The 27,660-nt window shown below is 43.2% G+C and overlaps 1 protein-coding gene across 20 annotated transcripts in view; it reads right to left on the bottom strand.

Annotated features, from left to right (window-relative positions):
* Positions 1 to 27,660, bottom strand: part of ZNF532 (zinc finger protein 532) — a 109,141-nt gene that overhangs the window by 45,853 nt on the left and 35,628 nt on the right. For 19 of the 20 annotated variants that reach the window (XM_087439287.1, XM_087439281.1, XM_087439292.1 and 16 more), the window contains 2 exons: positions 12,804 to 15,166; positions 1,345 to 1,526 (listed from right to left, as the gene is read on the bottom strand). In XM_087439287.1, coding sequence (XP_087295413.1) covers positions 1,345 to 1,526; positions 12,804 to 15,149 — 2,528 coding nt within the window. In that variant the 5' untranslated portion in view covers positions 15,150 to 15,166. Of the gene's footprint in view, positions 1 to 1,344; positions 1,527 to 12,803; positions 15,167 to 16,188; positions 16,230 to 27,660 lie in introns of all 20 variants that reach the window. The other variant, XM_087439289.1, reaches the window with a different exon arrangement.

Here is a 27,660-nt window from a genome sequence, read left to right as displayed (position 1 = left end):
TAACAGTTTCAAAACATGGGATAAGAACCAAAGTATTAGCATGTATGGATTTTGTGAAACAAAGGGCACTTTCAAGGTGTAACTTTCCTCCTAAGCACTTAGAGCATGCACTCTGATTATCCTCTTTCACTCTGTAATATCCCAGTGGAGAGGGACGCAGGCATCACACCAATTTTATAGATAAGGCACCATGGCACAGAGAGAATGCGTGAATTACCACACAACTAGCAGCAGAACTGGTTCAAAAAACTGGTTTCTTAATTTCCAAACCAAAAGTTTTCTACTAGCGGAGATCTCAATCCATTAAGCATCTGTGCATCACAGGTTTCAAGGCATGAGATAAAAATGTGAAATAAGTCTCTCTTTGTGTTAGAAAAATGGACAGAGCCATCTTGAAACTGGTGATGCCGTAATCTAAATTTAACTGACACGAAACCGTCAAATCATACCAACTGGACTTCATTTTTATAAAACATCGTTAACTGTATTACAGCTAAGAAAAAAAAATCACTGTGTATTAACAGTCTAATATTAAAGTTACCAGGCAACCACTTAAGATAAATACACAACACAGCAATACCTCTATTAAGAAAGACACTGTATATCAACGACATATTTTCTTGGTGGACCTTCATTGGGTCAAAATATAAAAGGCACAGGAATGCATTTTAGAAGGTCACAAAGTGGAGGATCAAGTTCAAATACATCATCACTCAATACTAGCTAAACAAACATTAGATTTCCCAGATAGTGTCAAAGACGCATCTGAGACTCTAAGGGGGGCAGTAAAAGGGGTCATAGTTAAGATGTGTGGAGACGAGGGAGAAGCCTGGACTCAGGGAATAGAGAAGAAGGAATAAAGGAAGGTTATCAGGGGAGGAAGAGTCTTCCACAAAGAGCAATGTTAGAAAAGGGCACAGACTTGATCTTTCAACCTGACAAAAAAAAAGCAAGCATCACACCCTTTCTGTTTTGATTAGAGGAGAAGTATTAAGAGATACAGAAATGCATGGTATTCTTGCAAGGGTTAAAATGCAGAGAGCATGACAAGAAAAGATTGCTAGAAAAGGTGCAAAAAGAAAAAGCTCTAAGAGTCCACCAAAGCCAAACTTTGCCACGTGCACAGTTTTGTCTAGAAGGATGGGCTCCATTTACCCTCAGCTTTGTGTGGACCAGAGGGGTTCAAACAGATCAATTCCACTACAAATGAACTAGGTTCCCAGAGGATCTGTTAATGGAGGTATCACTGTATCACCCTGAAAACTATGTGCACAGACCACTCAAAACACTGTGCAGTTACAAGTGAACAAGCTTTACTAGCACGTAGGTGAAGGATATACTGACCGAAACCCAACTCTCCTCGTGTAGTGCAGACAGTTCTTGGTGACGTGGGTCTGGAAGTGCACCGACCTGCAGATGGCCCCGCACTCAGGGCAGGTGTAGGGAGATTTGTGCTGATGGATTCTCTGGTGGGATGCATAACTGCACTGGTTAGGAAGCAGCATCTGGCAGATGGTGCAAGTCTTCTAAAGAAACCAGAGGGGGAAACAGGGTTGGTCCTACAAAGTATTTTCTAATACGCAAAGAAGCTTCATTAAACCTCAAAATAACTATACATTGTGCATTTCAAATACTACTATAATTGATTCTAATCCTAAGGAAAAAATAAACTTGAAAGTTAAATGTTCAAAGTGAAATTCCTTACGCTGTAAAATAAAAATAATAACTATATACTCAGGCTCATCCCAAAGTAAAGGGAACGTCAGCTTTAGGCAGAGTTCCAATTTTGTTACCTTTTGCATTTCATTTAGTGCAAAAGGAAGTATTAGAAGAGGTACTCCTGCAAATTATGTCAGCAAATCAATTTTAATGTACAATTACAAGTTTATGGGCATCTATCTTGACAGCAGTCACAGTTCCCACAACTCATAAAAACCTTTCTTCGAAATACTGAAAATTAATTAGAGGCAAATCCAATTTCTCTTTTCGGTCACTTCAGTTATTTGAAATCTGAAATATTGGAATGCAGAAGAATGGCCTCAGTAATTAGTTGTTCTTTTTTGCACTTAAATTAGTCTTTAAATGGATGAACTGGCCATTACATGATTTATAATTAAAACCAATGAACTCAGCTTCAGATACATAAATTTAGATATTAAATTGAAACTTTACAGAGCTTAAAAATCTAATCATACATAAAATAAAATTAAGACTGAAATCCTCTTTGGCAAAGGCTCTACATCATTAACTCACCAGGAAAAACTGAAACACACTATTTTTCAGCCCCTAAGATGTAAGCACTGAACATGGCATATTTTTAAAACACAAAAGCAAAAAACTTAAAGTAAGTATAAGCTGAGGACTTATTACTTCCATTCCAAAAATAAACCTAACGCAGCACAAGATAAAATGTGTTTGAATACTATTTGGACTTTCACACAACAAGTATCTACTATCTTCTACAATGTACATTTGTATTAAAGTCAGTTAAAGAAAGCCTCAAAATACAGACTCTAGTTAAGCTTTAAAATGAATGATCTTTTATATTGACAACAGAACTATGACATTTTAAAAAGCCTTCTTACTCTTTTAGCTTGTGAATCAAGCCCAAAAACTAAGGTTTAAACATCTGAGCAACTCAGACTAAAAAAAATTAGAAGCTCACTTGAAAATTCTTCCTTGGTTTTCTCCTGAAAGGACTAAAATACACATTTTATCCCATAAAATGTTTCTCATAATCACAAAATAAGAACATTACAGGCAGCTTTGATGAGGTTAGCGTCATTAAAAAACAGCGTTCCTTTTCTAAGAACACAGACTCTAGAGGTTAAAACAAGCCACAACAAGGAAAACCAATCAACCAACTCATTAATTACAAGATCCTGTCGATGCCTACATTATCACAGGTAATCGTTTGTTTCTTTGAACTAAAGTTCTCTATTTACTTTCACCACACAGTCATTAATCCCAGGCAGTGAATTATGCCTGAATTTCCACAAGCATCTTAAAATGTCTTGTACTTACTTAGGGTTGAAACCAATATTTTCCATACTACTAAAGTCAAAAACACTTTGTTTAGTGTGTGTGTGTGTGTGTGTGTGTGTGTGTGTGTGTGTGTGTATTGACTCCATTCCACCAGGAGCCAAGTGGTGAACTAGGTACTTCAAATAAATATATTTCAATACACCATCTCATTTAATTCTCATAATAATCTACGAAGTAGGTAATATTATCTCCATTTTACAGATGAGGAAATGAGGTTTTAGAGAAGTTAAGAAACTCGCCAAGGGGCCGGCCTGGTGATGCAGCGGTTAAGTGCACGCGCTCTGCTCTGGCGGCCTGGGGTTCGCAGGTTCAAATCCCAGGCACGCCCCGATGCACTGCTTGTTGGGCCATGCTGTGGCGGTGTCCAATATAAAATAGAAGAAGATGGGCACGGATGTTAGCCCAGGGCCAATCTTCCTCGGCAAAAAGAGGAGGATTGGCATCAGATGTTAGCTCACGGCTGATCTTCCTCACAAAAAATAAATAAATAAACAAACAAACAAACAAACTCGCCAAGGCCCCACAGCTATGAAGTGGAAGGACCAGAATTTGAGCTGGGCTCTGTGATGGAGGGGCTGAGAGAGGAATGGGGTCGGGGTCGATAAAGAATGAACAAACACAAATACACAGGGGAGAACTATTAGCAAATACACTTGAAGGCCAATGATAACCATGATGTTCGGATTATAGGTGATTGACACCCCCCTCCCTCAACAGCTTCTCTTCTATCTAAAGTAATGTGGTTAACAGCAACTAGAAGGATGTGCAGCTATGACATACAACTATCTACTGGGGCTTTGGGGGAAAAAAATAAATAAAAAATTTAAAAATAAAATAAAGTAATGTGCTTATACTACTTCTATAATATGGAAAAACAGCAACAAAAATGAAAAAGAAAATCCAAAAAGGAGACAAAGTATGTGTTCCCTAAAAGCTGAAAAAATTTTCACATTCTCTCTCATCAAGATATGTTAACAAATATCCTTCACAATACATAGAAAATTCACAATGAATTACTCAAATACTCTTCCCTACTGGGTGTTTGTATGTTGATAATACACATACAACTATATAAACAGGGCTGGCCCCGTGGCTTAGCGGTTAAGTGCGCGCGCTCTGCTACTGGCGCCCGGGGTTGGGATCCCGGGCGCGCACCGATGCACCGCTTCTCCGGCTTTTGCTGAGGCCACGTCCCACATACAGCAACTAGAAGGATGTGCAGCTATGATGTACAACTATCTACTGGGGCTTTGGGGAAAAAAAAAAGGAGGAGGATTGGCAATAGATGTTAGCTCAGAGCCGGTCTTCCTCAGCAAAAAGAGGAGGATTAGCATGCATGTTAGCTCAGGGCTGATCTTCCTCTCACACACACAAAAAAAACTATATAAATAGTTATGGATATGTTGGTGAGTGAAAGGGCTTTGTTACTAGCAGGTTAACTAAAATAAGTATCAAAATTATTCAATCCAAGAAGGGATTTTATCAGGTATTCTTTAAGACAGAAATCTCTGATTGCAAAGACTATAAAAAATGTTTTAGAGTAATGGGGTCACCTAAATGCCAACATTTCATTACCAACCTCTCTCATGCCAGTTCTTAGGGGAAGCATTCTATGTGGCAGGGCGGTCCTCTATGGCCCCATGGGGCTCCGTGAGAGCTAGTGGCAGCCTTCCCCTCCCCACCCAACCCACCCCCAACCACTGACTAGCTATAGGATTTCACACTCATCCATTTCCATCGGCTGAGGCTCCTCACCCACCTTAGATACAGAAGTACAAGGAGAAAGTGGGAGTCAGTTTGGACTACAGCCCCAAACTGATATGCTTCCGTATTTTGCAATTACTGAAATGAGAATTCAGTCATTGGGGAATCATGTTGGATAAAGACCTTATCTTTAGTTTATACATATATAGATGCATATATATTCATGCACACACACTGTATTTACTCCCACATTTCTCTCTTCGAATGACAGAATAATAATATTCTGGCTAATAATATTTCGGGTGGGTAAGGGAATTGAGGTGGGCTCCATGGTTTCCAGAAGAAGCTGCTTGAGCAGAGTATGTCTAGAAATGAGAGCCGACTGGGGCTGCTCAAGATAAATTGCAACTATGACATACAACTATCTACTGGGGCTTTGGGGGGAAAAAAAAAAAAGGAGGAGGATTGGCAATAGATGTTAGCTCAGAGCCGGTCTTCCTCAGCAAAAAGAGGAGGATTAGCACAGATGTTAGCTCAGGGCTGATCTTCCTCACAAAAAAAAAAAAAAAGGAATGCGCTTCCAATCTGTACTTGGCTAAATTTAGCCACGGTTTTACTGAGAGGTGAAGCAATGCCATTCCAATACATTTAAATATCAATTATTAAAACCACAGTTATCAGCTCTTACATACTTCATGGAGAGGAGGAAAGCTTCTCTAGCTCCTCCATCCACTCCTTTTCTCAATGTGCCCCAAAGTTGGGATTATTCATTAGAGAGGTCGGAATACTAACCCCCAGCCAGGGCAGATTTACTGGTGTTAAAAGTCCCGTGTGCTCCATTTTTATTGCGCTGTTTGGCCCTGTGTGGCTGGGAAGGTGAATGATCCCTTAAAGGTGCTCTGCCATCCCACCCTCTCCCTCAGCTGCTCGCTCCTCTGTGGGGTAAGCAGATCAGGCAGGGCGGTCCGACCTGGGCCCGAGGAGGCCCAGGGTCCTCCCTCATATCACACAGCACAGCGTGATAGAATTCCACGACTCGGACGCAGGCTTGGGGAATGGACGGTGAAGAAGGCCTGGAGCTAAACCATGTATTCCAACCCAGCTCTTTCCAGAGACCCGCACCGGGGGGTTTGGTGAGCACAGGGCCAGTTAACAATGAAGTGGCACTTTGATTCTCCGCGACAATTACTACTTTTGTGTAGACTGTCCACAGAACATTTGTAAGAGGAGGAACAACTGGCAAGGCAGAATTCAGCAAATGCCACCAAAACCTTACTGTATCCTATTACACACTGGCCAAGTCTCAAAAAGCTCAACATGGATGTATGGGGAGACGGTTAGAGATCCAGCAGCACAGCCAGGGTTGGTGTTAAGAGACAAAGAGATCCTTTGCTGGGTTCAAACCAGCACCCTTGGAAAACTTAGAAAAGGATCCGTTCAAACCACAAACAGGAGTCAAGATATAAATGCGGAGAAAATGAAAGACAGACAGAGAAGGAAGACAGTGACTGGCCTAAACCAAGAAAAGGTTGTTCTCAAGAGAAAGGCTGAGGTCTTAAGAGGCTGGGCTCAGCCGAAGTGAAAAAGAAAAGAGACTCACCCCATTCCTAACAGCGTTTACAGACGGGGCTAAGAAAAAGGATGTGTGCACTGGGCAGGGAAAGGGTCTGAGATTCAGAGAGGAGAGGCATCCCGAGAGTCAAATGGACTGCTGTCCTCCCCGAAAACAACCGAGAACCGCAGGCTGAAGGCTTAGGAAGAGCCTCCCACTGTAATCAGGGACTCTCTCCTGGGGACAGAACAGCTACATGCAGACATTTAAACAAGCAGAGTGAAACTCTTCCTTCCAGGAAAATGGAATAGAATTACCTTTCCCTATTCCTTCTACTAAGTACAACCAAAAATCCTGAGCATTATATATAAAACAAACATAGAAAGGCCCTGAAAGTACAGAGAAGAGGGCAGGCCGGCTAGGGACCTCGAGACCCAAGGAATGACACCGTGCTAAGTTCTCTGGGTTTCTTTTTGCCTCATACATCACAAATTTGGAGTTAAAGAAACTGGCAACCCAGAAATGCCAATGGGCAGAGACAAAAAAATACCCAACAAAAGCCTGCTTTCTCCAGCCAAAGGACCAGGAAAAGGGCAGGCTAACAAGAGAAAACTTCTAGACAATTACTGCTCTACTCAAGCCAAATACCACAGGAAACACCGGCCCCACAGCCACCATGCCAATCTCGGTGGAGCCTAGACCTCTGCCCTCTCGAGGCTGTAATAAGGTGTCCCAATCCCCCCGCCCAGACGTTGTCAGAGAAGTGGAACTTTCATCTCTACCAAGTGATAATGAGTCCCTCCACGAGCCCAGGAGCCCAGCGGGTGTTTAAAGAAATCTCCAGGCCCAGATGGTTTCACTGGGTAATTCTACCAAACACTTAGAGATAAACTAACACCAATTATACAGTCTCTTCCAGAAAACAGAAAAGGAAGGAACACTTCTCATTCAATACATAAAGCTAACATTAATCTACCCCAAACCAAACAAAGACAGGACAAAAAAAAGAAATCTATGTGAATATAGATGCAAAACTCCTTAACAAAATATGAGCAAATATAATTCACAATATATCAAAAGATGATAAAGCCTGACCAAGTAGGATTCATTCCAGAGATACAAGGCTGGTTCAATATCTGAAAAAAATCAATGTAATCCACCACCCAAAAAAACGATAAATTCCAATAAATGAGTTTAACAAAGTCAAGTGATACATGATAAATACACAAAAATTAACTGTATTTCTATATATGAGCAATGAATACATGAACACTGAAAAACAGAACACCATCTACAATTGCTAGAAAAGAAAAAGAGGAAAGGAGGGAGAGGGGAGAGCTAGCTAACAAAACATGTACAGGACTTGTATGGTGAAAACTACAAAACGATAAAAGAAATCAAAGAAGATGTAAACAGAGAGACATTCTATGTTCACAGACTAAAAGAGTCAACGTAGTAAAGGTATCAATTCTCCCCAAATTAATACACAAGTTTAACATAATTCCTATCAAAATCCCAGTAAGACTTTCTGTAGGCACAGACAAAACTATTCTAAAATTTATATGGAAAGGGAAAAGAATCAGATGAGCTAAAAACAATTTTGAGGAAAAAGAATAAAATTGGAGGAATCAGCCTACCAGATTTCAAGACATTCTATAGTTACAGTAATCAAGATGTGTGGTACTAGTGCAGGGGTGGACAGGTAGATCAATGGAACAGAATAGAGAACCCACATATAGCCCCACACAAATATGCCCAGCTGATATTTGACAAAGGTGCAAAGGCAATTCAGTGGAGGAAAGACAGCATTTTGGACAAATGGTGTTGGAGGAAGTAGACATGCAAGGCAAAAGAAATAATAATAAACCTCAACCTAAGTCTCACATCTTATACAAAAATTAACCCAAAATGTAAAACATATAACTATAAATGTTTTAGAAAAAAACATAAGAAAAAGTTTTCAGGATCCAGAGCGAGGAGCTCTTAGACATGACACCAAAAGCACAGATATAAAAGGGAAAACTGATAAATTGGACTTCATCAAAATTAAAAACTTTTGCTCTGCCAAAGACCTGTTAAGATGAAAATATAAGCCATAGTCTGGGAGAAAAGACTTGCAACCACGTATCCAAAAAAGGACTAATATCTAGAATCTATCGAGAACTCTTAAAACTCAACAATTTAAAAAAAATTCTAATTAGAAAATAGGCAAAAGACATGAAGCAACATTTCACCAAAAAGGATATACAGGTGGCAAATAAACACATGAAAAGGTGTTCAACATCATTAGCCATTGGGGAAATGCAAATTAAAACCGCAAGGTATTACCACTCACCTATCAGAATGGCTAAAACAAAAAATGATACCACCACCAAATGCTGGCGAGGATGCAGAGAACCTGGATCACTCATATATTACTAGTGGAATGTAAAATCACACAACCACTCTGGAAAAGAGTTTACGAATATGAATACGCAACTACCATACAACCCAGCAATTGTACACCTGGGCATTTACCCCAGAGAAACAAAAACTTATGTTCACACAAAAACCTGTACACAAATGTTTATAGCAGCTTTATGCATAATATCCCCAAAGTGGAAACAATGCAGACGTCCTTTAATGACTGAAAAACGGTTAAACAGCCTGTGGTATAACCATACAGTGGAATACTACTCAGCAATAAAATGAACAAACTATAGATATATGCAATGACCTGGATGAATTTCCAGGGAATTACACTGAGTGAAAAAAGCCAATCCCACAGGTTATATATGTTACAGCTCCATTCATATAACATTCCTGAAATGATAAAATTATAGAAATGGAGAACAGATTAGTGGTTGCCAGGGGTTAAGAAGGGGGTGGGGGGAGGAGGGAGATGGAAGTGGTTCTAAAAAGGCAATATGAGCGATCCTTGTGGTGACGGAAAGGTTCTATATATCGACTGTGTCGATGTCAACATCTGGTTATGACACCATTCTATAGTTTTGCAAGATTCCCAAGTTACCATTCGGAAACTGGGTGAGGGGTACACAGGATCTCTATGTATTATTTCTTACATGAATCTACAATTGTCTCAAAACAAAAAGTTTAATTTTAAAAACTGAATGATTTGAAAAGGAAGACCCAGAACATCAGCACATGACACTGTCAGCATTATCAGGTAAATTTAAAAATTATCATGGTAATTGTAAGTAGAAGGTGGATGGGAGGAAGAAAAGGGAGGTTATTCCTGCTGCCAGTGAAGTAATACATCTTTCTCTGGGCCTGGTAAACTCAAAAGCTGAAAGGCAATGAGCGAGGGGTGGTGGACCTGTCAGTCCTGCTAGGGCCTGAGGTCACATTCTTCTACCTTCAGTATTGACAGTAGCGGTAGGGTCAGCTCAGGAATCCGTTGTGGATGATTCTCTAAGACTGTGCAGACATAGGGAACCCAGCCCTGGGCAGATCTCAGGAAAGCCAGAGTGACAATGGGCAGCTACAGATACAGGGCTTAAACTGCCCTGGGTTCCCACTCTAGAAAGAATGGCCAGAGTGTGAGGCCAGAGACGGATGTTACAAATGTGAGGTAGTCTACTCGTCTCAGTTCACCAAGGAGTCACCAAGAATGTGGAGGGAGGTCAAAGGAGAATTGGAAAGTGAAAGTTTTAATACATGGAATGTGGTGGACTGGAAGAAGGGGCTCAGGAAAGAATCTGGTACTTGAGGCGGCATTAGTTCAACTTCTAAATATTCTAAGAAGACGTACATGTTTTAAGTGCCATTCTCAGAGAGGAAACAGTTTATATGGGTGGGTTTTTTTCTCAGTTGAATTTAAGTTCACAAATCATAATCTGGCCAACGGTCAGGTGAATGGCAAACTGGAGAAGATGAAATGAAGAATTTTTTCTCTTCTCTTTCGTCCTTCCTGTCTTGAGCCCCCCTCCCACTACCACCGTTACGTGATGCCAGGCCAGGTGAGGACCATGAGTGAGGACCACTCTAGCTTCCACTGCACATGAGGCTAGCACAGCAACAGCCATAAGGATCTGCCGTCCTCCTGGACTGTGGCAGAGACTCGAGGTGGGGTTAACTAAGCCGAGAGTGCTGAGGAAGCGGCAGCCACCCCACTGACAGCGGCGCGGGCTGGGCTGCTGAGCCCAAGACCAGACTGCCCGCCAGGGTCACCACCAGAACCCTCTGGTGAGTCTGAGAAGAATGGGAAATTGTGGGGGGGGGGGGGGGGGGGCGCCGGGTGCTCTGGACAAGGATTTCAAGAAGAGAAGGGGAAATGAGGAACAGAGAGAGTGTTCCCTGGGGCATGTTTATGTTGTCAGCCCAGTCATGCCTGGCTGCCGCAGGCAGCTGAAGCTCCCTGAATATACTCTTCTCAGTGAGCTGAGTGGACACTCAGCTAGGAAATAAAATAGAGAGTGAATGTGTGCCTTAATGTATATTTGGCTCTAGAGTTAAGGGATATTCTGCCATGACATTCCTCAGTATTCCAGGGGAAAAAGGTGAACACGCTATAGACTTGTCCCAGGGAAAAACAAAAAAATCAAGGCAAAGCAACCACACACACAAGAGATGCTAATCTCCTTCTCTGAGGGAAAGAGCTTCACCCCTGTCTGACCCTCGTTTGGCTGTTGAGCCTAAAAGATTAACAGAGAACAAAGAGCAGGGGAACACAGGGAAGAAAGAAAATCCCTACCTTTCTGCCCATGTCCTTCCTCCTTCCTAGAGAAGAAGGGATTCCAAAGAGAGCTGACATATCTGAGGGCAGCAAGATGCCAGATACCGACCGGCACACAAGAGCTAGGAGGAGGTAGTGAGAACCTCTAACGCTAGGACATCTTCAACCACCCCACACAAAAAAACAACAGACATAGTTTTTAACTACATCCTTTTAAGCTGTAAAGAAATATTACCCTTTTGATGAAGTCGTGACAAGATAAGAGGGTCCCCATACAGAACCCAAGCACTGTCACTAGGAGATGCGAAGAGCTACACCAATTACTGCCTTCTAGAACTAGTTAGCTGCTTCACTCTCCTTGAGTGTTTTACTGTCCGAGCCAATGGAACATTAACATCCATTGCCACAAGAATATTTCAAAACTCTTTATCATTTCCATTTCCACTAAACTGAAAATCCAGAGAAAAAATTAGTGAGGTATTCTTTGGTTCCCCAAACTCAAAATCCTACAAAGAACATAACTCAGTAGTTGTCTTTGGGGAACTGATCACGGTGACAGTACCAGACACCTGAACATAACACAGCATAACCCTCCTAATTAACAAGATACTGGAGGCAAATAAAGGAAAGATCAGTTTACCACTAGGTCTTCATAAAATACAAGTTTGAGCTAAAGTATATTAGCTTAAAGAAGCACCCCCTTCCAATTTCACAAGTTTTCTGGTTTGGATAATAAATCACATGGGCTCTCTAGCTTGAATTAGTTTCATTCAACATGTCCAGTTACTTCCAAATGATAGGTATCATATATTTATAGAACACACTTATCTCCTGGCCAAAAGTTGCCTCATGGAGAGAAGCAGATGATAGAAATAAAAGGGCTGACTGATGCCCGCTGTGAAATGTATTTCACCAACATCAACCTACACTTCACAAAAAAACAAAAAAAAAGGGCCAGCCTGGTGGCAAAGCGGTTAAGTTCGAGCACTCTGCTTCCGCGGTCCAGGGTTCGCAGGTTCGGATCCCAGGCGCGGACCTACACACCGCTTAAATTTAAATGCTGTGGCAGGCGTCCCAGATAAAGTAGAGGAAGATGGGCACAGATGTTAGCCCAGGGACAATCTTCCTCAGCAAAAAGAGGAGGATTGGCAATAGACGTTAACTCAGGGCTAATCTTCCTCAAAAAACAAACAAACAAAAAAAGCTACAAACAGATGCAAATGTATTCTATTTAAATGGGGATGGGTTTTCCACTTGTAGCCTAAATTCATTGCAGTAAAGAATATTACTGAAAATACTTCTGGACCAACATCTTAAGTAAATAGGCATGCCATAAAAGTGGGTACCCATAAGCTATGTTTAACTATAAAGGACAGTAATTATAAATAACAACAGGACTTTTTAAAATCCCAAAATTGTCACTAATAACTCAAGAACATTGGCTGTATAGCCTAACTTGAACACTTAATACCCTGGGATGATACTGTAATTAGCCAGATCTCAGACTTCCAACATATATTCCAATGATCCAAGAATTAAGAATTCCTTCACTTACCCTAAATCTAAGGTTCCATAACTCAACTAGTACATAGAGTTTCTATCTGTCTAAAAGAATCACCTTCCCAAAAAATTGTTTTTTAAATAAGATTCATGTTTCAATATTGTTCCATTCTATGAAAACAATCCTTGGTCTATCATGTGCATGTGTACACACACACACACTCCCCCATTTAACTGAGCTCCCACCCCTAAAATCAAGGGCATCACGTAGAACACTCATGTCTACAGATTCATCACTGAAACACCAAAACGTAAATGATACTCTACTTGGCCACTCGCATCTGCAGCCTGCTGGAAATGAGTAGCCAACGACGTCTCGTCCTGGAAAACTTCATTACACTCCAAACATTTCAGACTATGCCTGCAGAGCTTGGATGGGTCTTCATCTAGAGGCATAGCTGGAATGATGGGTGTGCTGGAAGGAGCCGATATGACCGTCCCAGTTATGCCAGACTGAATTTTTGTGACAGTGTGTGTGCTGGTTCCCACAGAGCTCGGAAGAGCGGAAGATGAAGCAGAAGTATTGCTTGATGGAGAAACAATCATTTGATCTGCTGGGACTGGCTTTAAAATCAAGTGGGAGCACTGCATTACGACTCCCTTTTCCTTGTGCCCACGGGCGTGGGAGAGGAGACTACACTTGTTGTAAAAAACGAGGTTCTTGGTACAGTGGTTGCACGTTACTTCGATGCGCACGCTGCGTCTGTCGTAGTGTTGAGTCAGACTCTTCTCGAGAGCAAAGGAGTCGCCACACTCCAAGCACTTGTACCCGCGGGTCGGTAACGTGATGCCTGCGTTAGCAGGAGGACTGAGGTTGGGGATGTAAACTGGGACTGGGTTGACGCTACTCAGCACCTTGTTGAAAGCTTCCACCACGGAACTCTGCAAGGAGGACACCACCTGGACTCGAGACACCTTTTTGGGTGGTTGTGAGGCTGCTGCATTGATTATTGCCTGCTTTATTTGCTGCTGAGGTTTGGTTAGCACTTGGCGGAGCTCAGAAGTGGCCTGGGCGCCCTGAGGCAGAAGGTTAAGGTTGGCGAGGTGCACAGTCTTTGGCACGAGTTTGGCGTTGGCCAGGCTGGATGCTGGCACCACGACGGTTTGCTGCTGGATGGCGTTGGCAGCTTTAATGATGGCGCTGCTGGCGCTCTGAACAGAGGCAGCAGAGATGACCGTGGCTTTGACCGTCGTGTTGTTAGCGAGCTTCAAATTAATGACTTGAGAACCCGCCGTCTTCACGGCCGACACTGGGAGGAAGGCAGTTGCCACAGGCTTAATAGTGACCTGTTTGGGGGTCAGCTCTGCAGGGGCAACTGCGTTGGTGACGACTGTCGACTGCAGGGGCGCTCTGGGGGGAGAGGAAAGGACGGCAGCCGAAGTTGGAGATGACAGAAGTGACGTCACAGACGCCATCATCGACCCCGTCTGCTCAGAAGGCTTCTTCCCAGAGTCGAGATCAACTTCTGGCAATACCCTTGTCACGGTTCTCTTTATTTCCCCAGAAGACGTCTTAATGGTTTTTATGCGGACTTTGGGAATTGCTGGTGTCGATCCTGCGGGAGAGGATGGCGATCCCTTGCTGCTGTTTTCACTTGAAATGCTCCTGGGACTATCCGGCTGCTTTAGGGATGCTTTTTTCGTCCCATCGATGAGACTCTGGGATTCAGGAGACTTTTCCATGGCTCGAGGACTATCATTTACTTCTTTTGGTAACGGAGAAGATTCCCGTGAATTGGTCACCGGGTCTTTACAGGAGTCGGAAGCAGCCTTTTTAGCACTCAGCGCTGCGATGGCAGCTATACACGAGGAAAGCTTGGAGGATGGCTTTGTCCTCAACGGTGCCACGCCACCAAGGGTGGTGTCATTCTTCTCGGAGCTCAGCTTCCCATCGTGGACCCTGTTTTCAAGCACCTTTTCAGAGTTTTCCTTCAATTTATCCTCCACTTTTCTGACTTTAAAAGGTTCATAAACACTCAGATTTATAGAATTTGTTTCTGTCTCTCTCTTCACAACTTTGCTCTTATCTATATTGCCTGAAGTAGAGATTCCAGTTTTGCTTAAGTTTTCCCCTCCAAGTGCTTTTAGTTTCTCATAGTCCTGTTGGGGAACCGACCCTGTCAACACATTCGATCTAAAACTTGAACGCAAGTCCTCTTTATCAGGGGGGTCATCCACCTCTATCTTCTCATCGTCATCAAACTCCTCAGCACTTGAGATAGGGCTAAACTGGCTGAAAGTTGAGTCTTTCAAAGTCACCTCTGAGGTAGGCACATCTCCTTTCAAGGACTTCGATCCATCTTTACTGTAACTGTCAAGAGAGGATGCTGTGAGAAACCCATTATGTAAGCCATTGCCTGTGGGGTTGTGGCCATCTTTCTCCGTGCCCTCAGAGGAATCAATGTTCCGAACATTCTTAACAATAACACTGACGCCAACGTCGGACGAGGATGGTGTGTGGGAGTCGTCATCTCCATGAGCATTCTGCTTGATGTGGCTTTCTTGGTCATCGTGTCCAGACTCAATAGCTGCTTTGGGATCGACCATATCTGGGATGTCAAATGCTGCCAGGAGGTCATCAAAGTCTGGGGTCTTCATATCCCCCATGGTCATGAATTTGATCAGATGTTCTGTTAAACAAACAGAAAATAATTCCATCAGCAACTCACATTTTATAATGATGACATAAATATCCCTCTAGGATTTACACTAACACAGTAATGATCACCAAGAAAGAGCAAGTCAAGAACTGCACTTGTTATAACCAGAGAACTCTGAGTCAAAGTGAACACACATCCAGAGAATACAGATAAAGCCTTGATAATTATAGCTTCAAAGTAATTCCTCCAAAATGCTGTGCAGCATTACCAGCATGGCGCCTCTCTAACAAGAATGAAGTTAATCAAAATTGTTACAGCACGAAAAGCAGGTTTTGGTGTAACAACTAGAAAATATGTCATTTATGACTGAGTTCAACACACTGTTTTTGCAAAAAGCTACTTTCAAACATATTTTGATCTTGACAGCATTTAATTCTACCGGCAAAATTATCACTATTATAGTCACCATCAGATTTGGGATATCACATTAAAAGAAAGATATCACAATCAAAAAACCAATTACAAATTTCATTTCATCCATAGAAGAAATGAGCATCCCACTCCACCACAGGATATCTACTGCTAATAAACTTTTACCTAAGATTTTAAAAAATCCCTAAGCAGCCGATTCCATCGCTTTTTATTTAATCCTAATTTTCTCTATTATGTTAGGTAAAAAAATACTTTCCTGGCAGAAAAGTATAGCATCCCCTCGTTCTTCCTCCTAGTTCAGTGCTTTTAGTGGTTAAGGTAACACACAGCTGTTTCCTAATTACCACTCATCCAACGAAGTTATACAAGTGTCTGTGGCAGGTGAGAAAGGCCCTTCCGTGAAATTACTCTCAGTGTGTAACAACATGGACCCAAGAACGTGACAGAGCCCGGGCGAAGGCGGGTCCTCTCTTTCACACCTGGGCGAGGTCAGGGTGCATAACATTCTACGAAGAAGTACTCCCATTAATGCCCACAAAGCCCTGGATGGTAGGAGGATGGAGAGTTTTAGGAAAATGGACAATCACAGCCATTACTAAAGATGAAGGACATATAAATACCTGAAATCCTTGGGGTCTTTAAAAAGGGTCCTTCAATCCACCTGCAGAGGACATGTGATTGTGGGGATCAGATAAAACTTCCACTGTAGGAGAGATCTTTCTCCTCCCTGAACTCCCAGAGCACTCCATCTTATGACTTTATTATTTTCTGGTATGTGTGTCCTTGTCTCTTCTTACCTACTAGCCCATCAGCTGCCTGAAGGCAGGCAAGTCTCACTCACCTTTATACCACAAATGCCAAATAACTAACACACCACAAGTCAGGGGCCGGAACACTGGATTTATAACAGAAGAATGGGCCTAGACACAGTTCTGTCACTCACTAGCTCTGAGACCCTCAGGAAGTGAGGGAATCTCTTTGGGCCTGTTCCTTCCTTCTGCGGCAGAGGGAGGCCAGCAGCCAGGAAGAAAAGGAAAGAAGGGAAGGGAAGAGGGAGAATGAAAAATAGCAAAGGGAAGGAGATTAGGAAGCAACAATCAGTGTCAGAAGGGACGAGGGTTACAGCTGATTTTAGGCCAACTTTCAATGGAAGAATCAGCCTAACTGATTTGTAGATACGTGTTCCTAGACTCCTTCCTCTTCAATATTTACCATGTCATTCCTCCTTTATTTATTTATTTATTTTTTGTGAGGAAGATCAGCCCTGAGCTAACATCCATGCCAATCCTCCTCTTTTTGCTGAGGAAGACTGGCCCTGGGCTAACATCCGTGCCCATCTTCCTCTACTTTATGTGGGACGCCGCCACAGCATGGCCTGACAAGCCGTGCCTCGGTGCACGCCCAGGATCCGAACCCGGGCCCCCAGCAGAGGAGTGCACACACTTAACCGCTACGCCACGGGGCCGGCCCCGATCATTCCTCCTTTAAATCTGCTTTAAATCACTGAGAAGTTGTCTTCCACATTTTACTGAAGTATTTAATGACTTTCTTCCTTGTACAATCTGCAAAAGATGATGCGTTCCTAGTAAACGCAACTAACGAGGGTCAAGGTAGAATTTCTACTCAGGCGACAACAGATAGCCTCAGCATATTCACCCCCTCTGGGACATGTCCAAACACTTCTAAGAATTTGGTGGGAAAAACTACTGTTGAAGATGAAATAAACACTATGGTTCAATGGGAGCTGAGGAATAAATCACCTTCCGTTCACATATGTCTCAGTTAATACAAATCTAAAGAAGTAACGTGCACTTTTCTCTAGATGGTCTGCTGAGCCCAGAGAAAACACTGTGGTCTCTGTCCTCTCAGATGGGTGCCGGCAGGACCCGACAGGGAGTAACGTACCCCCAGCATCAAACTACAGCCAAGATAAAAGGAGCAGAGGAGAGAAAACATCAACACTTCTAAGCTGACACTGATGTGAAAATATCTATGAGAAGTCATACCCAGTGCGAAAGTTTGTGATTATGATTTTCTTTTTAAAATGAAATTAAACATTTAAACTGTAAAATACAGGGAACGAAAAAATCCATCTGTGAGATAATATACCCACTTCAGAGTCCACCCACTTAGGAATAATCCCTGAATGTCTCCACTTTTATTTTCAAGCATCATGCTGCAGTTATAAATGAATACTCACAATAAAACCACCATTAGCAAAGCATTCAACCCTGTGGTCTATCTTTTTTTTTTTAATTTTTATTTATTTATTTTTCCCCCAAAGCCCCAGTAGATAGTTGTATGCCATAGCTGCACATCCTTCTAGTTGCTGTATGTGGGACGCAGCCTCAGCATGGCCGGAGAAGCAGTGCGTCGGTGCGCGCCCGGGATCCGAACCTGGGCCGCCAGTAGCGGAGCGCGCACACTCAACCGCTAAGCCACGGGGCCGGCCCACCCCTGTGGTCTATCTTTACCAACCATGTAGATCCAAGTTTGTAGACAGATCACTGTTTTCAGAGAACTTGAGACATGGAACCATGAATTACCCCAACCCCCACCCCCACCCCGCCAGAGTTGAAAGGGCCTGAAAGGTGGTTTTGTAATGCCACCACTCATCCAAAGCTTGGACTCGGTCTCTGGAAGTCCCCAGTGGTGACTGGGCTCCAGCTCCATCCTTCCTTCACAGCTACATGGGATTTACGTCATTTGCCCTCTCCTTATGATTCAGGTGAGCAAAAGGCGTCATCCAGTTTCACATCTCTCATCCCAGAGGGCAGTCGGTTCAAGAACAAAAAGAACATAAGAGAATTCAAATACTCACACGTGGTAGGCCCAGGACACACAACCACAAGAAATGACAAAAGATCGTCACATGAAACCAAACTTGTTGAGAGACTAGCAGTTCAGACCTGCAGTGCAACTGGCAGGTATTCTTACGAATATTTGGAAGATTAATACATGATTCTTATTGTCATCTTCTCCTGTTTACACATAGCAGGGACCTGCCTGACTTATCAACACACAGGTGTTCACACATAGCAGCAGCCGCAGCAACATTAAATCACACAGTCCATGGTAGGACGCTGCCCGCCACACTGCCCATATCTTTTCCTATCTGCATGACTAAAGCAGAGTTAAGGCTTGGAAAACCCCAGAGAGAAACCTCCAAGCCTGTGAACCCAAGGGTTGAGAAGACATTCCTGACGCAGGAGCAACTCTTCTCCGTAGTAATCTAGCCATGCACTATGCTCTCCCATTCCTCTGTATCAGCTGAGACTTACACTTTCTCTTGAGAGAAGAGGGTGAACCCAGGGGTGAAATAATGGGGCTTTTCGAAGAGGTAAGAGTGAATTAGCAGTGTTTTAAAAAACTATGAGTCAGCCCTCCCGGTTCACCTGAAGGGCTCCTGACTATAAGCTGAAAATGCACAATGAGCATAAACACCACTGAAAGCACATCGCATTATCTGAAATCCAAGAGCGCAGTGCTGGGGGATTCCCCTCCCTGGGGTTGTGTAATTAATGTAATAAACACCACTCTCTGTAACTTCACACTTCTTTTTTGGTTTACGGAAATGTTTTGATACCCACAATCACAATGTCCTATTACCCTTTCCCTTCCCACATTCTGGAAGGCAAGAGCAAATTTTCCACTTAGGGGGAAAAACTGTTTAACTCCCACTTCACTTCTCAGTTATATCAAGTACAAAGAGAAATGTTTATTTCCGAGTTTTCTTCATTTTTTACCCCAATTCCTAAGTACTACTGTTTTAAAAATAGATTCTTTTGCTTAAAAACATTACAAAAATAAATCTCAGTCTTCTCTTTTAAAAGATAATAGAAAAAGATCTCATTTTAGCTTCCTTTTCCCTCAACAGCCTGATTTTCAAACAGAATTAGCTTTAGTTATATTAACAATGTCTTTCATTTATACTCTATAAAATACACTTTCCTTCAAAGGCACTAACAGTCTTCTAATTTAAAACTAAACCCCATATAAACAACCTATAATTCACTAATAGCATTTGTGCTTAATGTAGAATGTCCTTTCACCCAAAGATATTGAAAATATCTGGGGGATGGGCCGGCCCGTGGCTTAGCGGTTAAGTGCGTGCGCTCCGCTACTGGCAGCCCGGGTTCGGATCTGGGTGCGCACCGTTGCACCGCTTCTCAGGCCACGCTGAGGCCGTGTCCCACATACAGCAACTAGAAGGATGTGCAGCTATGACACACAACTATCTACTGGGGCTTTGGGGAAAAAAAAAAGGAGAAGGATTGGCAATAGATGTTGGGTCAGAGCCGGTCTTTCTGAGCAAAAAGAGAAGGATTAGCATGGATGTTAGCTCAGGGCTGATCTTCCTCACAAAAAAAAAAAAAAGAAAGAAAGAAAATATCTGGCGGAAAATGCCAGACCTGTTTACAAAAAAGGAAGTAGAAAGAACTCAAGTCTGTCACATGATCACTTTATTCCCTCCTACGACACAGACAAAATACTTCCTTTCCTACCAAAGCCTCTTAAAATCATAGAGAGCTATTTCATCTGTGTTGGCAAAAGTCAAAAGTTACCAAGTCAAAAGGAAAACTTAAGAAAAACCTATTCACCCCTTATTCATACTTCCCATACTTTGCAATTAAAAAAGCTGTTCTTCACGGAGCCGTCTCCCAATTTCCAACTGGAGAAGGACAACGTAAAAGGTTCAGGCATCCCTTAACCACTGAACACCAACCTCAAATAATCCCCAACCTGAGAGAGACACCTAAACCCAGCTACGGCTCTGCCTCCAAAATGAACGTGCAAAGGTCAATATGAACAGCGTGAACACACCAGGTTCCCCATTTAAATGGAGAAACTAACATTTTCTTAAATGAAAATCAATAAACTCTAAATCTTAATAATCCTAAAGAAAAACAAATTAAAGTCTATTGACCACCTTGACAGTATTCTACAAATGACCCATAAAACAACTGTAATAATATAAGCTCTGTTATTCTCTTTTGGGACTATATTTTGTCACTATTTTCTAGCACCATCTGGTCACTGAGGCCCTTTTTAAAGAAATAATTCAACAGATTAATGGATTTAACTCACGTTTCCATCCTTATCTTCCAGTCAAATATAAAATGTTCTTATAACATACATTTATATTACGCAGTGTTTCACATTTTAATTTGTTCCTTACAGAAAATGAACCCAGCACCCCCAGTTTCAATACATCTTCAAGGACAGACAGAGGGATTGGTTTCTCCTGGCCTTCTATGTCCGAATTCTTCCTTTTCTCGTAACCCTATTACACAAACCTGGCTCTTCCTCCATCACCAATCCCTTTTCTATCTTTAGGATTTTCAGGGCTCTCCATCATCACATCTCTTCGACCAAAAGAAAAACCAAAAAGAAATCACGTCTCTTTTTCCCCCAACCGACCTTTGGCTTCTACCTCACTTCACTGTGAACTGTTTATCAGGGAAAACTATTTTCTCGCTGTAATTCCCTTCCAAATACTGAGCAGGTGCAGTTACGCAGGTCGGCCTCATGCTTCTTCCCTTTTCCTAAACCAGCTGGGAATAGACGTCAGTTTCGTGGAGTTGAAAAAAAGATCTGCTCAGCTACATCTCGGGAACAGCTGTTAAGAACTCTGCCCCGACTTGGCGGTTAAGTGCGCGAGCTCCGCTGCTGGCGGCCCGGTTAGGATCCCGGGCGCGCACCGACGCACCGCTTCTCCGGCCATGCTGAGGCTGCGTCCCACATACAACAACTAGAAGGATGTACAACTATGACATATAACTATCTACCGGAGCTTTGGGGGAAAAAAGGAGGAAGATTGGCAATAGATGTTAGCTCAGAGCCGGTCTTCCTCAGCAAAAAAAAAAAAAAAAAAAAGAGGAGGATTAGCACAGATGTTAGCTCAGGGCTGACCTTCCTCACAAAAAAAAAGAAAAAGAACAACTCTGCCCCGAGCTTTCCCCTAGGAAAGGGGGGTACAAGGAGACTGGGCCCCAAAACTGGCAACACTTAGGTTTCAAAAGATAATAACAACAATACACACACACAAATATATATATGTGAATGTCTAAGTGTGTATAACTGTGAGGAAAAACAAGCAACAATAAATGCAGCTAGGGAAGGAATCTCTTAAGAATTACACGCCACTTGAAGGCCCCATGTAAGTGACAAAATGCCCAAGAAAAGTGCTCATTTTATCTTCATCCTCCAGGGCCGGCCCCGTGGCTTAGCGGTTAAGTGTACACACTCCGCTGCTGGCGGCCCGGGTTCGGATCCCGGGCGCGCACCGACGCACCGCTTCTCTGGCCATGCTGAGGCCACGCCCCACATACAGCAACTAGAAGGATGTGCAGCTATGACATACAACTATCTACTGGGGCTTTGGGGGGCAAAAAATAAATAAAATAAAATCTTTAAAAAAATAGTAAATTTAAAAAATATCTTCATCCTCCACACTAATCAGACCCTGAGTGAATCCTGACAACAGGCCAGCGCACCTTGTAGGTGTAAAGGTTCCTTTCCAGCCACAGGGAGCAGTGGGACACACAGCATCACTAAGCCGCCACCCGATGGCCGGCGCCCTCCCACTTTTCAGCACCTGTCACTGCGGGGGCCCTGACTACGCTGCCCGCTGAGGGTAGAAGAACTTCATTTTCTAAACAGCCTACACCAGGGCAACACGCAGTGTGTGAAAAGACAGTTCACACAGGGTGAAAAGAAAAGAATACACGTTTTGTTAATCCTTTATGAAGTTACCAAGAAATGAGTAAATACAACTGCTATTATCCAGCCTAAATATTTACTTGTTTCACTAAATCCTGATGGCATCAATTATCGATATACAGATACTTCGGTCAAGGCCATGTTTCTTCTTCAGTTAACACCTAATACTGCTGGGCCAGCCCCGTGGCTTAGCGGTTAAGTGCGTGCGCTCCGCTGCTGGAGGGCCAGGTTCGGATCCAGGGCGCGCACCGACGCACCGCTTCTCCGGCCATGCTCAGGCCGCGTCCCACATACGGCAACTAGAAGGATGTGCAACTATGACATACAACTGTCTACTGGGGCTTTGGGGGGAAAATAAATAAATAAATAAAATCTTTAAAAAAAAAAAAAAAACCTAATACTTCTGATTTTAAATAGTCACACACTGCCTAATGATATTTCGCTCCATGACGGACTGCATACACGACGGTGGTCCTATAAGAGGAGTACCATATAGCCTAGGTGTGTAGTAGGCTGTACCACCTAGGTTTGTGTCAGCACACTGGGTGATGTTGGCACAACAACAAAATTGCCTAACGACGCATTTCTCAGAAGTATCCCGGTCCTTAAGTGACACGTGACTGTACATGTAACAGTTGTGAAAGTTCAAACTGCTTCTGGAAACATCAACAGCGAGTCACGTAAGCACATCCTTGGAAACAAGAATAAAACTGGGCCGGCTCTTCCCTGGAGGCTGTGCAAACAGGCGCCTCCCCTGCCCCCTCTACCCACCCACTCTCCCCAACCCTTCAGGAGAAGCCCAGGGAACGTGCCCTCCCCATAAGCAAATGGTCCTACAAGCCTCAGCCTTTCCCAGAAGCTCAACCGGCAATTCTTGGCCTACTTCTCGCGTCACCCCCTCTCTAAGGAAGGTCACCTCCCCAGCTCCAAGCACTCACAGGTCAAGACAAAAGCTCAGCCATAAAGAGCTCCTCTGCTTTTCCACTCAGGTTCTGCAGCCGCCCAGAGATCCCCTGGAGAAGACTGTGCCAAGTCCCTGCTCTGTGTCCCCCAGGGATCCCCAGTGTCACTACGCTCCACAATCCTCTTTTTTCCTTATTAACTCTCACCCCGCCAGGGGACAGAGGCTGTTCCTTCCTCAACCTTTCCCTCTCCCCTACGCCATGCCTTTTGCTGCCTGCAGTCAACTTCAAAGATAACAGGCATCAGCCAAGACCTCTCCCCACGCCCCTCCTGCCTTCAGATCTTGCCCTTCAGAACTTGTCTGGTCCTGCAAAGCCAGCCTTTCCAAGCCGACTCTCCACCGTGAGCTGCTCACCCCTCTCCCGTGCTGTGGTCATTCCTATCACGTCTACCTACTGGCATAAAGAGACCTCCCCAGCCTTAACCTAGCGCCTGTGCCCTGGGTGCTCTCTCTCCTCGGCATGCTGCCTTCACAGTCAAATACTCCACACTGGCACAAATCCTGTACCTCCCAGCTCCATCGCAGCCCCTTTGCAATCCACTGTTCTGAAGCCACTGTTAAAATCCAGGCTGTGGGAGGGGATCTAGGGGGTGGTGGAACTGTTCTATATCACAATTGTGGGGGTGGATACACACTTCTATGCATTTGTCAAAACCCAGGGAATTATACTGCATGTAAATAAAAAAAAAAAAAGCAACCAGAAATGAGGGGAGGCCCAAAATGAAAGACCAATTGTAACAAAGAACCTACCTACGTTACAGGAGAATAACATAACCATGCTGAAGAGGGTAGGGAAGACAGGAACTAACCAAAGGAACTTCAGAAAACAAAATGTTGACCGTACACTGTAAGGCTACAAAGAACAAATAAAGTCTGTAATCTGGTTAGCGGTATTATACCAACGACAATTTCTCAGTTTTGATAAGTGTGTTGTAAGTCTGCAAGGTAGTTAGGGAAAGTTGGGTAAAGGGTACATGGAAAGTTTTTGGACTGTTTTTGCAACTTTTCTATAAATTAAGATTATTCCAAAATCAAAAGTTAAATGAAGATGCATATGCTGTCACTTAATAGTGTAGAGCTACTAAATGAAAGAAAGCAAGTGCCTCATAGCTAGAACGCGCCCTGAATGGTCCACTGCGACTCTTCGCTCCCTGCGCCCGTGGCCTTGCTCACTGCCTTTCAGTGGCCTTTCAGCAGAACTTCATTCTCCAGCCGCCCCATCCTCTCACCGCCAGGAGCCCACCGCACTGCCGCCGACTCCCCAGCTCTTCCCCTTCTCCCCTCGTCGGTCCCTTCGGACACTGTCATCCACCTTTGTTTAAAAGCAACGTCAGCAACTCCTGTGGTCACAACAATCGCTTATATTCACAGAACTCACACATTTCTACATGCAGCCCTAATTCTGCTGTATGAGCCACCTTTCCAACTGCCGGTTTTACATTCCACTTGGCTCGCCCAACCGTATGTCAAACTTAACTAAAGCCCTGTTCCCCTCCAACCTGTTCCTCCTCTACGACCTATCTGTGTTATGTTACCGACAGTCACCTTCTCTAGGAAAACACTAAAAACCCTCAGGCAGCATTTTACACAGACACTATGAAAACACAGCCACTAGTTCTGTAGAATCTTATTAGGCTTTTCACAAACACAAGACTGAAATACATTTGGTAAATGCCAGATTTTTCTACCTTGAACAGATTTCTTTTGGCAGGACAGGACAGCCTCTATTATGCTAATGAACATTATAAATCTCCAAGGAGAGGGATGCAATAGTTCCCAAATTTTGATCTAGCCACAAGTCATTTTTTCTGATCCATGAATACAAACGCCAAAATGATTTCCCAAAAGGCTGCACCAATTTCTGTTGCTGTCATTATGCATTAGAATTAGAGTTAAAGTGCAGCCTATCACCCAACTTTATAAATATTTATTATCTAACATCTAAGGTGACAAAAAGATGACTTCTTATATACCAATTTCTACCTTATTATTAGAAAGTTTAAACTTTTTCCCATACAGCTTGCTTACTAGCTGTAAAAGAAATATCTGTCCCCTGAATGATGAATAAATGCATGGAGGGGGATGATGAATTTCCTATTTACTTCTTTCTGCAGCTCTATGAAATAACTTACCGAGCTACACTCTTGTCACTTAACTAACAAGCAAGAGCATACAAAACCCATCCATACATTCCCTAAAATAAATTAGCTTCTATGGACAAATCCTGGCAAAGAGAATGAGCATTTAGTGTCCCAGCTACACAACACACAGACAACAGCTGGGAGGGCACAACCCCCATTCCAGCGCTGTTCCACACGGGCACCAACATTCCCTTTGCTCTCTGGCTTCTTTGTGTTGGAAAAACTTCCACTTAAAAAATGAGGATAACAGCATATACCCAACCCCAGGCACTTGAGGAGGGAGGGCTGATAGTTAGAGGGAACACTGTCATAATCAAACACATCGCACGGAAAGTGTAAAATTCAAACGAGGAGCGGCCAGTGGTCAGAGAATTTCAAGGAATGTTCTTACTCTTTTCATCCCACAACCAGACAAGAGACGTCCCTGGCCCAGCAGTCAGGACCACATTGTGGAGAACAGTTTGCAATCATTAACCTTCCTCCTCACAGAGCATCTGGATTTGAGCAAGAGAAGGAAAGAACCTAAGTGGGCAGCATTCTCAGGTGGGAAGGCTGATACCGAGGGGCTGAGGGTGGGAGGTCTAACACAGAACCCGTGGGCTGAGGTGTGAGCCTTGGTGGGATGAGAGTCAGAAGCCGAGGCACAAATGACCCACCAGGTCAGAACCAGGGCGGGAGATGGAAGAGACACCCAGACCAGAGGTACAGTGGCACCATCCTCACCTGAGCCCACCTGATCCCTGCAGCCCCCAAATCACAACAAAATGACAAATTCGCATGGATACAGCACTTCACAGTGTGCAAAACATCCCACAAGAACCAGCAGCAACCTTGGCAGTCATATCTGAAAGGACTCCGGTATCTCTGTGTCCTGCTGAAGATGGGCTCTGACCTCCGTAGATGGGTGGAAGGTCAGAGAAGGTGTGACCTGAGAGTTGTGCCTTCTCCAAATCCTCAGAACCCCTGCAGGTAAGTTTTCCCCATGAGAGCTCCGAGAATTACATAGAAGTCTAAGTCTTGAGTCTTAGTTAATAAAAAAAATCAATCAATAATTAATGCGATGTGGGGAACAGAAAATAATATCTACCTCTGCCTGTTTTGAGACAAGGAGAAAAGAAGAGCATATTCATTTCAGCCTACAGTTTACTCACACTTAAAAGCAAGAAAGTGGTTCTGATTTAGGATTTCCCATAAAGCACAAATACAGGAAAGAAATTACATCCTGAAGATGTGAATTTTACACTGCTCCAGTGGCCTACACTTTAATTAATCTCTTTCATTTTACTATCTCACTACCTTTGGCATGCTCTACGATCCAAGCTGCGCCTTAAACTAAGAATAATAAATGCAAATCCCTAGCTCCCGAGTCCATTTTATCTCATCTGTTTATTTTGCCTTGATAAAACCTAATGTTCAAAATTTAATTTTAATAAGTTTTTAACTATCTCCCTAAGGTTCATAAATCTGTAGAATTCTTGGAAACTGCAACAAAAGATACAAATCACGGACCAAAAATATGGATTGACCCAAATTCAGCCTTTATAGCCAGATTCCTATGCAGTGTCAATACTGGAATTCAGATCTCATAAAAAAAGCAACTTAATTCCCCAACCAAGGAATAATAATTTTTTATTGATCTAGTCTTCTAAAAATCTGACAGCTATAAAGCCAAATCTAGGCAATCTTGTAGAAAGATTCAATAGAAAAAGGAACAAAGTGAGTCACGTGAGAAGGTGAACCCAGAACTGGTGGAGATGTCTGGCAAAGACCAAATGTGAGGACACCCAACACCAGATCTTGGTTTCTAACATCATTCTCCACTAGAAGGAAGCACGTCTCCTTGGAGAAATGGCCAATTCGAGGACTGGGCAGGAAATGCACAAAAGGAGCCTGGAGCATCTCATAGTGCCAGAAAGCAAGGAAGTGCTACAAACAAAACAAGCTACACTGATAGAGGCATGTCAAAGGGACAGAGGTCAGCTGAAAGAGCTCCCAGTGGCCAAGCCGGTACAATCTGAGTAACAAATAAAACTACTGGATTATCACCCAAAGTATAAAATAACTATCCATGAGTCCATACTGATATAAATAATTGAAATGACTGAATAAATAAATGGGGAAAAGCAGACAAATCTCCTGTGCAGAAGAATTCCTAATAATTTATGTAGATGCCCTGCCCTTACAGAGGTGAAGAAGAACATGTCACTTCTTAAGCGACTTTCTTCCAAAGAGAGGATGGGAAGGGGAGAAAAAAGAGTAACTTT

This window comes from Ceratotherium simum, chromosome 14 (assembly GCF_057802395.1).
Source record: "Ceratotherium simum simum isolate JZ-2026a chromosome 14, ASM5780239v1, whole genome shotgun sequence".
Taxonomy (NCBI): Eukaryota; Metazoa; Chordata; class Mammalia; order Perissodactyla; family Rhinocerotidae; genus Ceratotherium; species Ceratotherium simum.
The sequence above is the reverse complement of the archived record's forward strand: the minus strand, read 5'-3'. Positions and strand labels throughout refer to the sequence as shown.